The sequence below is a fragment of the Macaca fascicularis genome, chromosome 7, assembly GCF_037993035.2.
Source record: "Macaca fascicularis isolate 582-1 chromosome 7, T2T-MFA8v1.1".
Lineage (NCBI taxonomy): Eukaryota > Metazoa > Chordata > Mammalia > Primates > Cercopithecidae > Macaca > Macaca fascicularis.
In genome coordinates, this window is record NC_088381.1 from 120,425,865 (window position 1) to 120,441,667 (window position 15,803).

The 15,803-nt window shown below is 35.6% G+C and overlaps 1 protein-coding gene across 5 annotated transcripts in view; it reads left to right on the top strand.

Annotated features, from left to right (window-relative positions):
• The window catches only part of GPR137C (G protein-coupled receptor 137C), an 86,186-nt gene that overhangs the window by 47,315 nt on the left and 23,068 nt on the right, over positions 1-15,803 (top strand). For 4 of the 5 annotated variants that reach the window (XR_012415802.1, XR_012415801.1, XM_045396422.2 and 1 more), the window contains exon 3: positions 423-651. Coding sequence is in view for 2 of the 5 variants with exons in the window: in XM_045396422.2 (XP_045252357.2) it covers positions 423-651 (229 nt within the window). In the remaining 3 variants the exon portion in view is untranslated. Of the gene's footprint in view, positions 1-422; positions 652-2,161; positions 2,260-15,803 lie in introns of all 5 variants that reach the window. The other variant, XR_012415803.1, reaches the window with a different exon arrangement.

A 15,803-nucleotide genomic window follows, 5' to 3' on the forward strand; every position in this document is an offset into this window, starting at 1 on the left:
CTGCCTCGGCCTCCCAAAGTTCTGAGATTACAGGCGTGAGCCGCCATGCCTGGCCTAACTCTTAAAATTAATATTAGGTAATCAATATAAATTTAGGTACAGTATATTAATTTTCAGGCACATTATAAAAGCCTGATAACTCTTGGATTGGAAAAGTTAATGAAAATATGCTTAATAGTTATAAAAATGAAAAATTTGGGATTACTTGAAATAGTGTTAAAATTGTCCTGTCTTATTCCTGGTAGAGACAACTGAGTTCAGCTCAACCTGAGATTATTTCTGAATAAATGCTTAAAAATCTATGCCATTCATAAACATTTCAAACTGAAGGAATTCTTACACCTAACATAACAAACTAATTCAGAATTAAATTTAATTTCTTGTTAGTTATATGACCATCTAATACACTTTTTTTCTTTCAGAGTTCTACTGCATTTCGGCTTTATAATGGCGAGCCTGCTCTTTTTAGTGGTGAACTTGACTTGTGCAATGCTAGTTCATGGAGATGTCCCAGAAAATCAGTTGAAATGGACTGTGTTTGTTCGAGCATTAATTAATGATAGCCTGTTTATTCTTTGTGCCATCTCTTTAGTTAGTTACATATGCAAAATTACAAAAATGTCATCAGCAAATGTCTACCTCGAATCAAAGGTAAGTATATTTCTTAAATTGGCACTTGAAAATCTAATTTCAAATTCTGAGCCTACTAATCATATATTAATGGAAAGTTTATATTGCTATTTTATTTTATTTTATTTGAGACAGAGTCTTGCTATATTAATCAGGCTAGAGTGCAGTGGCTCTTCACAGATGTAGTCATTGTGCAGTGCAGCCTTGAGCTTTGGGGCTCAAGTGATCCTCTGCCTCAACCTCCCAAGTAGCTGGGACTACAGACATTGTTTTTTTTTTTTTTTTTTAATATCCTGAATAACAGTTACACTTTGAGCATGAAAGAATAATCACTAGAAATTAAAAGTTATTCAATATTTGGTCCTTACTAAACAATGGTTTAAAGAAAAGAAGAAAGAATATACTAAGCATATTGTATTTTCTGTGATTCTGCATTGGAGGCTAATCACATGAAAGAAATCAGAATATATATGAACGGATCAAAAATAGTCTATAATATAAAGCCACACTCGCATCTTAAGATTTTGCACAGTAAGGGTGGCAGGGTTAGCAATGTTAAGATGTCATATAGGTAAAAGTGGTCTTTATTTGTATAAAGGTTAGAAAACGTTACTTCACCCAATAATATGAAGTCTGTATGATACTTGAAATAACTAATTGTGTAGCAAAATTTATAAATGCCTTGCTTCTCCCTTGCCTTATACTTTGGATCAACAAACAGAAGCCAGATATTAGCTTATTAACAAATAAACATGGAAGTTTCTACCATTGTTGATTGACTGTGTGATTGAGTAGAAAATCAGTCATCCCAGTTTATGTGTGGCATTGGGTGTGAGGGGGTAGATATGTGGATGTTGGGGTGGGGTATGTACATAAATACATTTTTACAGCCACTTCCACGGAGAGCTTGCTTTCTTGCTTTAATTTGACATCATTGCCTATTCACTAATAATAAGCTGAGATAGTATCTTAGACAGTTAAAACAGTCCTCTGAAATATTTTTAGGCTTCTTTCTATATTGTCATTATCCTTAATATAGTCCTAGTAAAGTAAGGTACTATAATTAAATATATGGTAATCAACTTGTCCTTTAAATGTAGGCAGAGATTTTAATTTTACTTTTTAAATATATTTCAGTGGAATGCTGGGGGAGATACTATGTGTGTGTGTGTGTGTATATGTATATATATATGTAGAGAGAGAGAGAAGAGACAAAATCAGACTTTCAAACCTATTAATCTTACCTGGAAAATTATTTTATTAAATTTCTAGTCTAGTTTGCTCCTAAAATTTAAATATTTTAGGTAATTCAGGCTTTGGTTTGACTGTTAAAAATAATACTGTCACTGTTACCATCCATAATCTTCTGGTAGGAACAATGGCATTTTTACTTAGTATGATAACATTACTATAGAATTCATACCTCTTGCTTGTCTAGGGATAAAGCATAAATAGATGTTGAATCTCAAGTGCTTCTCCTCTAGATACCTAGTGTATTTCTAAGTTTGGTTTTTTACTTGCTTTGAAATAGATAATACTCTGAATAAAGTCACCAATCTGAGAAGAAAATTTCATTTAATAAATCCTCCAGAATTATTTGAACACCGTTCCCTTCCTATCATATGAAAGGTATTCACTTATTTATTATTAAAGTTTTAAATTTAAAAACTGCATGGATTCAGAATTATCTAGGAATACTACAGATATACATGTTCAGACATATTCACCTATAAAGGTAGATGACATACTAGATGATTTGTGTAATATTGTAATGTTAAGTAGTTCCCAATCTTCCTGACTAGATTATAAACTTCTGTATTCAAAGAGCATGTCATCTTGCTTTCATGTTCTTGTAAAATCACTAGACTCATTTTTGACTTTTGACTTCTATAACAGTGTACAATAATAGTCATTCCTTTTATTCAGTCAACAAGTGTTTATTGAGCCTCTTTCACTTACTGGGTTTTTTGGTGGTGGTGGTTGTTGTTTTTCTCTCTCTCTCTCTTTCTCTCTGTCTCTCAATACCTTTGGTACTCTTTCACTATCAGACTGACCCTGTTTCTTGCTGTCTTTAAGAGCATTTCCTTAAAGTTTAGACTTTGGTCTTCTGTCTTACTCTTTTCATTCTTCCTTCCTTTACATGTTCTGTGATAGTAAGATCCTCTGTAATTTGTCTCAACCAATCTTACCTTCCTTATTTCCAAATGACACACAGTATGCCCTGTCTCTATATTCTTAGGCTGTTTTATTATCCAGGAATGGCTTTCCTCCTCCCACACATCTCTACCTGATTGCTCATATCTTATCTAACTTTAAAGACCTCACTTAATCTTTCCCCTTGTTATGAACTCAATTTGATCCCTTCCCCCCAACTCTAAAATAAAATTTAGAAATAACTCACTATGTGAATTATCTTAAATTTTTATTTATTTCTCTTGAGGCACTTACCAGTTTATACAAGGTGGCATTTGTATATGAAATCTACTTTTTTTGTATTTTTAATTGACATTCTATATTTAGTTGTACATATTTTTGGGGTACATGTGATATTTTGCTGCATGTATATGATGTGTAATAATCAAATCAGGGTAATTGGGATATCATCACCTCAAACATTTATATTTTTATGTTGGAAATATTACAGTTCTTTCTAGTTATTTTGAAACATGTAATAAATTGTTATTAACTATAATTTCCATAATGTACTATTGAATACTTATTCCTTCTATCTGACTGTATTTTTGTACTCATCAACCAACTTCTCTTCATCCTCCCCTACCACTCTTCCTTTTCCAGCCGTTAGTAACCATTATTCTACTCTACCTCCATGAGATCCACTTTTGTAGCTCCCACATGTGAGTGAGAACATGCAGTATATTTGTCTTACTGTGCCTGGCTTATTTCACTTAATGTAATGAACTCCAGGTCCATCCATGTTACTTCAAATGACAGGATTTCATTCTTTTTATGCCCATGTAATAGTCCATTGTATACATATACCACTTCTTTTATTCATTCATCTGTTGATGGACACTTAGGTTGATTCCGTATCTTGGCTATTACATTTTGCTACAACAAATATGGGAGTGCACCTGTCTCTTTGACACAGTGATTTCCTTTCTCTTGGATATCTACCCAGCAGTGAGATTTCTAGATCATATGGTAGTTCTATTTTTAGTTTTTCAAGGAACCTCCATACTGCTTTTTGGGGTTGTTTTTGAGATGGAGTCTTGCTCTTTCGCCAAGGCTGGAATACAGTGGCGCACTCTTGGCTCACTGCACACTCTGCCTCCCAAGTTCAAGTAATTCTCCTGCCTCAGCCTCCAGAGTAGCTGGGGTTACAGGAGCCTGCCACCACGCCTGGCTGATTTTTTTTTTTTTTTTTTTTTTTGTATTACTAGTAGAGATGGGGTTTCACAATGTTGGCCAGGTTGGTCTCAAACTCCTGACCTTAGGTAATCCACCCTCCTTGGCCTCCCAAAGTGCTGGGATTACAGGTGTGAGCCACTGCTCCCAGCCTCATACTGTTTTTCATAACGGTTGTCCTACTTTACATTCCCATCAACAGTGTACAAGCATTCTCCTTTCTCTACATATCTGCCAGCACTTGATTTTTTGTCTTTTTGATAATAACCATTCTAACTATGGTGAGATGATAACCCATTGTGGTTTTGATTTGCATTTCCCTGATGATTGATGTTGAATTTTTTCATTTAACTGTTGGCCATTTGTATGTCTGCTTTTGTAGAGATGTCTATTCAGGTATTTTGCCCATTTTTAATTTGATTATCTATCTTTTTGCTATTGATTATTTGAGTTCCTTATATATTCTGGTTATTAATCCCTTGTTGGATGGATAACTTGTAAATATTTACTCCCATTCTGTAGGTTGTCACTTCACTTGTTAATTGTTTCCTTTGCTGTGCAGGAGCTTTTTAGCCTGATGTAATCCCATTTGTCTATTATGACTTTGGTTGCCTATGCTTTTGAGGTCTTGCCCAAAAAATATTTGCCCAGATGAAGGTCCTGGAGCATTTCCCCAATGTTTTCTTCTAGTACTTTCATAGTTTCAGGTCTTAAATTTATGTTTTAAATCCATTTGGAATTGATTTTTGTACATGGTGAGAGATGGGGCTCTTTTTTTTTTTTTTTTTTTTTGAGATGGAATCTAGCTATGTCACCCAGGCTGTAGTGCAGTGTTGTGATCTTGGCTTACTACCACATCTGCCTCCCAGGTTCAAGTGATTCTCCAGCCTCAGCCTGCCAGGTAGCTGGAATTACAGGCGCTCACCACCACACCTGGCTAATTTTTTTGTATTTTTAGTAGAGATGGGGTTTCGCCATGTTGGCCAGGCTGCTTTTAAACTCCTGACCTCAGGTGATCTGCCTGCCTTGGTGTCCCAAAGTGCTGGGATTACAGGCATGAGCCACCACACGCAGCCAAAATGGGGCTGTTTAATTACTCTGCATATAGATAACCAGTTTTCCCAACACTGTTTATTGAGATTGTGACTTTCCCCAATGTATGTTCACTTTGTTAATTGCAAAATTGCAGAATTGGCATCTTTGTGAAAAATAAGTTGGCTGTAAGTGTGTGGATTTATTTCTGAGTTCTCTGTTCTATTCCACTGGTCTGTGTGTCTGTTTTTATGCCAGTACCATACTGTTTTGGATACGATAGCTTTGCAGTATAATTTAAAATCAAATACTGTGATGCTTCCAACTTCATTCTTTTTACTTAGGATTGCTTTAGCTATTCAAGGTCTTTTGTGGTTCCATATAATTTTAGGACTTTTTTTCTGTTTCTTTGAAGAATGTAACTGCTATTTTGACAGCTATTTCATTGAATCTGTAGATCACTTCGGGTAGTATAGAAATTTTCACAATATTGATTCTTTCAATTAATGAGCATGGGATGTCTTTCCATTTTTTGTGTCCTCTTCAATTTCTTTCTTCACTATTTCATGGTTTTCATTATAGAGATCTTTTACTTCTTAGGTTTAATTTATTCCTAGGTATTTTTTGGTAGCTGTTGTAAATGAGATTGATTTCTTTATTTCTTTTTCAGATTGATCACTGTTAGCATATAGAAACACTACTGATTTTTGTACAGTGATTTTGTGTCCTTCAATTGTACTGATCACTTATCAGTTCTAATGGTTTTTTGTGGAATCTTTAAGTTTTAATATGAGATCATGTCATCTGTAACAAGGATTAATTTGACTTCTTCCTTTCTAGTTTGGATGCCCTTTATTTCTTTCTCTTGCCTAATTGCTCTTAGACTTCCAGTACTATGTTGCATAAAAGTGGTGAAAGTGGGCATCCTTGTGTTGTTCCAGATTTTAGTGGAAAGGCTTTCAGTTTTTCCCCATTCAATATAATATTAGTTGTGTGTTTATCATATTTAGACTTTATCTTGTTGGGGTATATTGTGTACCCTGTTTTTTTAGGGCTTTTATCATGAAAGGATGTTGAATTTTATTGAATGCTTTTTAAGCATTTATTGAAATGAACATACGGTTTTTGTTCTTGATTCTGTTACTGCAATATATCACATTTGTTGATTGTATACATTGAGCCTTCCTTGCATCTGTGGGATGAATCAACTTGATCATGGCAAATGGTCTTTTCAATGTTTTGTTGAATTCTGTTTGCCAGTATTTTGTCAAGGATGCTTGCATCTATCTTCATCAGAGATGTTGGCCTGTAGAGTTTTTTGTTGTTTGTCTCTTTTTCTGGTGTTGGTATCAGGGTAATGCTAGCCTTATAGAATGAATTTGGAAATAGTCCCTCTTCTTCAGTTTTTTGAAATGGTTTGAGCAGAACTGGTATTCTTTAAACTTTCAGTAGAATTTAGCAGTGAAGTCACAAGGTCTTGTACTTTTCTTTGATGGAGGACTTTATTACTGTTTTAATATTGTTACTCATTATTGGTCTATTCAGGTTTTCTTCATTATTCAATCATGGTAGGTTATATGTGTTCAGGAACTTACCCATTTCTTCCAGATTTTCTAATTTGTTGGCATGTAGTTTGTAGTAGTCTCTAATGATTTCTTGTATTTCTGTGATATCTGTTATAATGTTTCCTTTTTCTTTTTCTTTTTTATTTTACATGAATACTGCTTTTATTTATGAATTAAATTTGTTTGTTTACTTTGAGACAGGGTCTCACTGTGTCACCCAGGCTGGAGTGGGCAATGGTGTGATCTCAGCTCACTACAGCCTCGACCTCTCAGGCTCAAGGGATCCTCCCACCTCAGACTCCCAAGGCTGGGACTACAGGCATGTGCCACCACACCCAGCCAATTTTTAAAATTTTTTTGTAGACAGGATCTATGTTGTCCAGGCTGCTAATGTTTCTCTTTTCATCCCTAGTTTTAATTATTTGAGTCTTCTATTTTTCTTAGTCTAGCTAAGTTTGTTGATTTATCTTTTCAAAAAACAAACTTTTTGTTTTGTTCCGCTTTTGTACTGTTTTAAGTCTCAATTTCACTTATTTCTGCTTTAATCTTCATTATTTCTTTCCTTCTACTAATTTTGGCTTTGATTTGCTCTTGCTTTTCTGTTTCCTTGAGGTACATTATTAGATTGTTTATTTGAAATCTATTTTTTTGATGGAGGCATTTACTGCTATAAACTTTCCTCTTGCTACTGCGTTTGCTGTATCCTACAGTTTCTGGTACGTTGTGTTTCCATTTTTGTTTTTCTCAAGAACTTTTTAAATTTCCTTGTTAACTTATTCATTGAGCCATTGATCATTCAGGAACATGTTGTTTAATTTCCACGTATTTTTACAGTTTCAGAAGTTCCTCCTGTTACTGATTTCTAGTCTTACTCTGTTGCAGCCAGAAAAGATAGTGATATTATTCGACTTTGTTTGATTAATTTGTTGAGACTTGTTTTCTGGCCTAACATGTGGTCTATTCTGGAGAATGTTTTAGGTACTGACGAGAAAAATGTGCATTCTGCACAAGTTGGATGAAATGGTTTATGGATGTCTGTTAGGGCTAGTTGATTTAGAGTATAATTTAACTCCAGTGTTTCTCTGTTGATTTTCCACCTGGATGATCTGTCCATTGCTAAAAGTGAGATGTTGAAGTCCCCTACTGCTACTGTATTGCAGCTTATCTCTCCCTTTAGCTTTACTAATATTAATATTTGCTTCATATATTTGGGTGTTCTTGGTGTTGAGTGTGCATATGTTTGCTGTTGTCATGTCTTATTGCTCAGTTGACTGAACCCTTTGTATAATGACCTTTGTGTCTTTTTACAATTTTTGACTTAAAGTCTATTTTGTCTGGCCAAGTGCAGTGGTTCATGTCTGTAATCCCAGCACTATGGGAAGCCAAGGTGGGCAGATGGCTTGGCTCAGGAGTTCAAGACCAGCCTGGCCAACATGGCAAAACCCCGTCTCTACTAAAAATACAAAAATTAACTGGGCATGGTGGCACACGCCTGTAATCCCAGCTGCTTGGGAGGCTGACGCACAAGAATCACTTGAGCACAGGAGGTGGAGGTTGCAGTGAGCCGAGATCACACCACTGCACTCCAGCCTGGGCAGCAGAGCCAGACTCTGTCTCAAAAAAAAAAAAAAAGAAAAAGTCTATTTTATCTGATATGAATATAGCTCTTCCTACTCCTTTTTGGTTTCCATTTGCATGGAATATCTTTTTCCATCCCCTCATTTTCAGTTATGTGTGTCTTTATAGGTGAAGTGATTTTCCTGTAGGCAACATATAGTTGAATCTTGTTTTTTAATCCATTCAGCAACTGTGTCTTTTAATTAGACAGTTTAATCCATTTACACTCAATGTTATTATTGATACATCAGGAATTACTGCCATTTTTGCTTCTTTTCTAATTCCTCTCTTCCTTTCTTCCTTTTTTACTGTTTTCCTTTGTGGTTAAGTGATTTCTCTGGCAGTATGTTTTAATCTATTGCTTTTTATTTTTAGTGTATCTGTTACAGATTTTTGCTTTGTAGTTACCATGAGGCTTACAAAAAAATATTCTGTAGTTATAACAAGTTATTTAAGATTGATAACAACTTTACTTTGATCACAAAAAGAAGAGAAAAAAAGCAAAGAACCCTATACACATTACCTCCATTTTCTTCCCCACATTTTGAATGTTTGATGTCATAATTTGCATTTTTATATTGCCTATCTCTTGGTAAATTGTAGTTATTATTTTTAATTCTTCTGTCTTTTAGTCTTCTTAGTAAATATATAAGTGGTTTATGCATCATGATTATAATATTAGTGTAACAATCATGTTAACAGTCTTTTTCTTGTGGTTTAAAAAAATCCCTTTAGCGTTTATTGTAGGACAGCTCTGGTGATAAATCCCCAGTTTTTGTTTGTGAAAGTCTATCTCCCTTTCACTTCTAAATAATGGCTTTGCTAGATAGAGTATTCTTAGAAGGCATTTTTTTTTTTCCATCCGCACTCTGAACATATCATCCCATTCACTCCTGGCCCATAATGTTTCTGCTGAGAAGTCTGCTGCCAGGTGTATTGAATCTTTCCTAAATGTTATTTGCATCTTTACTCTTGCTGCTTTCAGGATCCTCTCTTTGTCTTTCACCTTTGGGAGTTTGATTATAATATGTCTTGGAGTATCCTTACTTGGACTGACTCTGATTGGTGACCTTTGACTTTCCTGTACCTGGATATTTATATCTTTCTCCAGGTTTGGGAAGTTTTCTGTTATTATTTCTTCAAATAAACTTTCTACCCCTGTCTTTCTCAGTTCCCCAGCTAACTCCAATACCCCAATATCTGCTTTTTTATGTTGGCCCACAGATCCATAAGCTTTCTTCATTTCTTTTTTTTTTTTCTTTTTTCTCCTCTGTGTATTTTCAAATAGTCTGTTTTCAAGCTCACTGATTGTTCTGTTTAACCAGTTCTGCTGCTGTTGCTCTCTATTGCATCTTTCATTTCATTCATCATATTTTCAGCTCCCGAGTTTCTGTTTGATCGTTTTTATTATTTCAATCTCTGCATTAAATTTCTTTGATATATTCCTCAATTGAGTCTCTGTGATTTCCTGAAGTTCATTTACCTTCCTTAAAACAGCTATTTAACATTTTTTCAGAGATCTCACATCTCCATCACTTTGGGGTAAGTGGCACCTTATTTTATCCATTTGATGAGGTGATATTTCTCTGAATGTTCTTGATGCTTGTAGAAGTGTGACAGTGTCTACATATCAAGGGGTTACATTTTTATTTTAGTTTTCACCGTCTGGCTTTGTTTATGTCTGGCGTTCTTCAGAGGGTCTTGCAGGGATTCTAAACAGACTGACTGTGGTGTTTCCTGAGCCTGTGTCCACTGCAGTTGTCTCAGCACTGGAGGATGCTCTAAGCCTAGGCTTGCTCCATGTCTTGTGAGGGCTCAGAAGTTGATGCCAATTTCTAGCCCAGATGGATCTGGGGAAGACACAAGAAAGGTACTGGGGCTGTGTGGGAATGCTGGCCAGGGACCTGAGTCCAGAAAACTGTCCCAGTGGCCTAGATGGGTGTGCCTCCCAGCAGGTATTTACACAGGAGTAGGTGGAGCTTAAGAGGCAAAGGCAGTATGACTTCAATGACATGTAAGACCTGGCCTCTGCCTATTTTTGTGATTCCCCTATCACTATCACTCTCCTCTTCCTTTTCTAGCCACATTGACTTTTTGTGCCCCAACTTCTCACCACAAAAGATATACTAAGTTTATTCCAGCCATATAGCCTTTGTATTGTATATATTGTTCCCTCTGTCTAAATTACATTTTATACAGGTACCTATGTGACAGCTTCTTTGCATTCAGGCCTCAGTTGCTTTTTCAGAGTTGCTCTTCTTCACTACCCAAATAAGACTGTCCCCCATTCTGATTACTACATCTGTCACCCTCTTTTGTTATCTTCACAGCATTTATCGGTAGCCAAAATTATTTCTTCATTTATTTTCATACTGATTTTCTGCTTCTCCCTGCTAAAGTATAAACCAGGAAAGGAGCTCTCTTATGTGTCTTATTCATTTTTCAGTCCTTTTCTAAAATAATGCCTGGCATATTTTAGTGAAGTGAAGATAAGGGTAGTCTCCCCTTATCTGCGGTTTCCTTTCCACAGTTTCAGTTACTGCAGTCAACCTCAGTCTGAAAATAGGTGAGTTCAGTACAATAAACTATTTTGAGAGAGACGAGCACATTCACATATCTTTTATTACAGCATTTGTTATAATTATTCCATTTTATTATTATTTTGTTAATTTCTTACTATGCCTGATTTATAAATTAAATTTTATTGTAGGTGTGTACGGATAAGAAAAAAAAAATAGTACATATAGGGTCTGGTACTATCCATAGTTTCAGGCATCCCCCTAGGGTTTTGGAACAGATACCCTGTGAATAAGGAGGGGACGACTGTAGTAGATGTTCAGTAAATATTTGTTGAATAAATACATCTATGCTTGCATGTAGTCTTTGCCAGAGCAGCTTTACCCTAGTAACCAAATAAGCCTTCACAACTGGGTCATATCAAGAGCAAATTGAACCAATAAACATGCCCAAGTTCACATAGTTGAACCAGGATTCAAACTCAAGTCTGACCACAGGTCTCTGCTGGTAACCACCATGGATTGACTCCATTTACATCACCCTGTGTTTACGTATAATCTTTTAGGTATGTATTTTTATATAGGTTTTAATTTACATGGATATGTTTGTTTGCTTATTAATAACATTATTTCACATAAATTCTTATTGGAGTTTGCCATAATACTCTCCAAAAGAATAAATCATTTTATAATGCTATCATTAATATAAAAGTATACCTGCTTCCTCTGCTCCATCAATATTTGGGTCTAAATTTTATTTATTTTGGTTTTTTCATTGATATACCTTAAAAGTTTTAATTTAGATTTATCTAATTGATATGCATTTATAATTCATGTAGATAATTATTCACATTTCTATATGTATAAACTATTTCTCAATGATTTATGGAGTGGAATCTGGGAATTTATTCTTTATATCTTTGGCATGTGTGATTTCTGTTTATATTAAAATGTTATCTTTTTTAAGAATGATAGCCTTCATAAGTTTTATGTGTACCTAGTTATGAATAGATATTTAACCTTATTAAATTCTTGTTAATTACTTTATATTGCTACAGTTTTCCTTTTCTATTTATTATACAAATATAGTAAATTGACTAGATTTTTGTTACATTCCTTGAATTTTGAGGGTACAGCCCCCTTTTCTTATTTTTTTAATTTTTGTATTTTTATTATATTATTTAAAATGTTATTAAACTTACACTTGAAGTAAAATTAACCAACTTTTTTTGACTTTTTAGTATCCTTGTCAGGTTTCAGGATATAAATATATTTATTTCAAATAAATTGTACACTACATAGTACAAAGTAGTAATAACTCAAGGTCTAGAGTTATATTGCTGGATTTAAATCAGAGATCTGCCATTTATCAGCTCGATGACTTTAACCTCTCTGTCCACCTTTAAACTGAAGATAAAGTATAGTAATCATGTCCATAGTAGTGTTGCAAGGATGAAATGATAATGTATGGAAAGTCATAGTATATTACTTGGCACTAAAAATATAAATGTTGGCTTGCTATCATCCTCATCATCGTATTTTGACATAGTTTATAGAATAGGATTGTTCTTACAAAACTTGAAAAAAATCCTTTCATTACCCATTTAGCAGAATGTTGTTATTTGGTAAGCTTTTATGGTTTTCTTTTGTTTTTCACTGTTACTTGTCTGTTAACTAGTTTTATTTCACCAGACTTGCTGTTTTATGGTTTTATGGGCAGTTAGCCATATTATCCTTACTAAAAATGTATTTTTTCTGATTATTAAAACTTGGCAATGTGAAAGAATATGATTTTTTAAATATTCTAAACAGCAGTAGTGTCACCACTGACACTTAACTATATTTGGAACTCAGTGTAAATGTAAATATAACTTTATACCCTCCTTTTCCCCTTATACTAGTGAAGAATTTTCTCATGCTATTAACAATTCTTTTTAAGGCTGCATAACATTTCATCATATACCAAAATTAATTCTTATCCTACTGATAGGCCTTTAAGTGGTTTTCAAAAAGAATGTCAGCCTCCATAATGTTAATTTTCTTCAAAATCAGCTTTGTTTTGCTTTTTATTTTTAGTAAGACTTAGAGGTTTTAGTAATTACATCTAGAACTGTCTATCCCAGCCTCAGTTTACAGAGCACTCATGTATCTTTTATGTTATGATTTCCATTACTTTTTTTTTCTTTATAGGGGCATGTTCTCACTGTGTCACCCAGGCTGGAGTGTAGTGGTGCAATTATAGCTTACTGTAACCTCAAACTCCTGGACTTATATAATTCTCCTACCTCAGCCTCCCAAGTAGCTAGGACTGCAAGCATTCACTACTACATTCAGCTTTTTTTTTTTTTTTTTTTTTTTTGGAGAGAACAGGTCTTGCTGTGTTGCTCAGGCTGGCCTTGGATGATCCTCTCATCTTGGCCTTCCAAAGTACTGGGATTACAGGCATGAGCCATGGTACTCAGCCCATTATTTTTTTTTTAATTCTTGGAAAAGTTTTTATTTTTAATGTTTGTGGGTGCTTATTAGGTATATATGTATGGGGTATATAAGATATTTTTGGGCTGGGAGCCGTGGCTCACGCCTGTAATCCCAGCACTTCGGGAGGCTGAGGCAGGTGGATCACGAGGTCAGGAGATCGAGACCATCCTGGCTAACACAGTGAAACCCGGTCTCTACTAAAACTACTAAAAATTAGCCAGGTGTGGTGGCGGGCGCCTGTAGTCCCAGCTACTCAGGAGGCTGAGGCAGGAGTGTGAACCCAGGAGGCGGAGCTTGCAGTGAGCCAAGATCATGCCACTGCACCTCCAGCCTGGGGAACAGAGTGAGACTCCGCCTCAAAAAAAAAAAAAAAGATATTTTTGATGCAGGCGTGGGAAGCATAATAATTACATTATGGAAAATGGAATATCCATCCCCTCAAGCATTTATCCTTTGTGTTACAAACAATTAGATTATACCCTTTTAGTTATTTTAGAATACACAATTAAATTATTATCCATAGTCACCCTGTTGTGCTATCAAATACTAGGTCTTATTCATTCTTTCTAACTACTTTTTGTACCCATTAACCATTCCCACTTCTCCCCAGCCCCTTCCACCACCCTTCCCAGCCTCTGGTAACCATCCTTCTACTCTTTTATCTCCATGAGTTCAATTGTTCTCATTTTTAGCTCCCACAAATAAGTGAGAACATGCGATGTTTGTCTTTCTGTGCCTGGCATATTTTATTTAATGTGATGATCTCCAGTTCCATGTTGTTGCAAATTACAGGATCTAATTCTTTCTTATGGCTGAATAGTACTTCAGTGTGTATAAGTACCACATTTCTTTATCCATTCATGGGTTGATGGACACTTAGGTTGCTTGCAAATCTTGGCTGTTTGGAGAGTGCTGGCTGCAACAGACACGGGAGTGCAGATATCTCTTTTATATACTGATTTCCTGGGTATATACACAGCAGTGGGGATTGCTGGATTGTATGGTAGCTCAGTTTTTAGCTTTTTGAGGAGCCTCCAAACTGTTCTCCATAGTGGTTGTACTAATTTACATTTCCACCAACAGTGTCCAAGGGTTCCCTTTTCCTCACAACCTTGCCAGTATTTGTTATTGCCTGTTTTTTGAATGAAAGCCCATTTCACTAGGATGAGATACTTCATTGTAGTTTTGATTTGTATTTCTCTGATAATAAATGATGTTGAGCACTTTTTCTTTTTTTTTTTTCTTTTTTTGAGACAGAGTCTCACTCCATCACCACAGGCTGGAGTGCAGTGGCATGATCTCAGCTCCCTGCAACCTCAACCTCCTGGGCTCAATCAGTCCTCCCACTTCAGCCTCCCAAGTAGCTAGGACCACAGGCATGCACCACCTCACCTGGCTAATTTTTGTACTTTTTGTAGAGATAGAGTTTCACCATGTCACTCAGGCTGGTCTCAAACTCCTGAGCTCAAGCAATCTGCCCACCTCGGCCTTCCAAAATGCTGGGATTACAAGTGTGAGCCATGAGTACTTTTTTGTATTCTTGTTTGCCATTCTTTTGAGAAATTCTTTTGTCTTCTTTTGAGAAACATCTTTTCAAAGCTTCTGACCATTTTTATTTTATTTTCCTTTTTTTGAGACAGGGACTCACTCTGTTGACTAGGCTGGATTGCAGTGGTGCAATCACAGCTCACTGCAGCCTCAACCTCCTGGGCCCAGGTGATCCTCCTGCTTCCTGAGTAGCTGGCACACACACCACCATGCCCAACTAATTTTTTATATTTTGTAGAGATGGAGTCTCGCTATGTTACCCAGGCTAGCCTTGAACTCTCGGTCTTAAGCTATCCTTCTGACTCAACCTCCCAAAGCATTGGGATTACAGGCATGAGCCACCATGCTCAGCTGCCCATTTTTAAATTAGATTATTAAATTTTTTTTTCCTATAGAGTTGTTTGAGTTCCTCATATATTCTGGTTATTAGTCCCTTGTCAGATGAGTAGTTTGCAAATATTTTCTTCCATTCTGTTCACTTACTTAACTGTTTGCTTTGCTGCACAGAAGCTTTTTAACTTGGTATGATCCGATCCATCCATTTTTGCTTTGGCTGCTTGTGCTTGTGGAGTACTACTCAAGAAACTTTTGCCCAGACCAATGTCTTGGAGAGTTTCCCCAATGCTTTCTTGTAGTAATTTCATAATTTGAGATCTTAGATTTCAGTCTTTAATTCATTTTGATTTAATTTTTGCATGTGGCAAGAGATAAGGGTCTAGTTTCATTCTTCTGCATATGTATATCCAGTTTTCCGAGCACCATTTATTGAAGAAACTACCTTTTCCTCAGTGTATGTTCTTGGCACCTTCATCAAAAATGAGTTCACTATAGGTGTGTGGATTGGTTTCTGGATTTTCTATTCTGTTCTACTGGTTTATGTGGCTTGTTTTATGTCAGTAGTATGCTGTTTAGGTTACTAACACTCTGTAGTATAATTTGAAGTCAAGTAATGTGATTGCTCAAGTTTTGTTCTTTTTGCTCAGGATGTCTGGCTATTCTGGGTCTTTTGTGGTTCCATATAAATTTTAGCTTTTTTTTTTTTTTTCTGTGA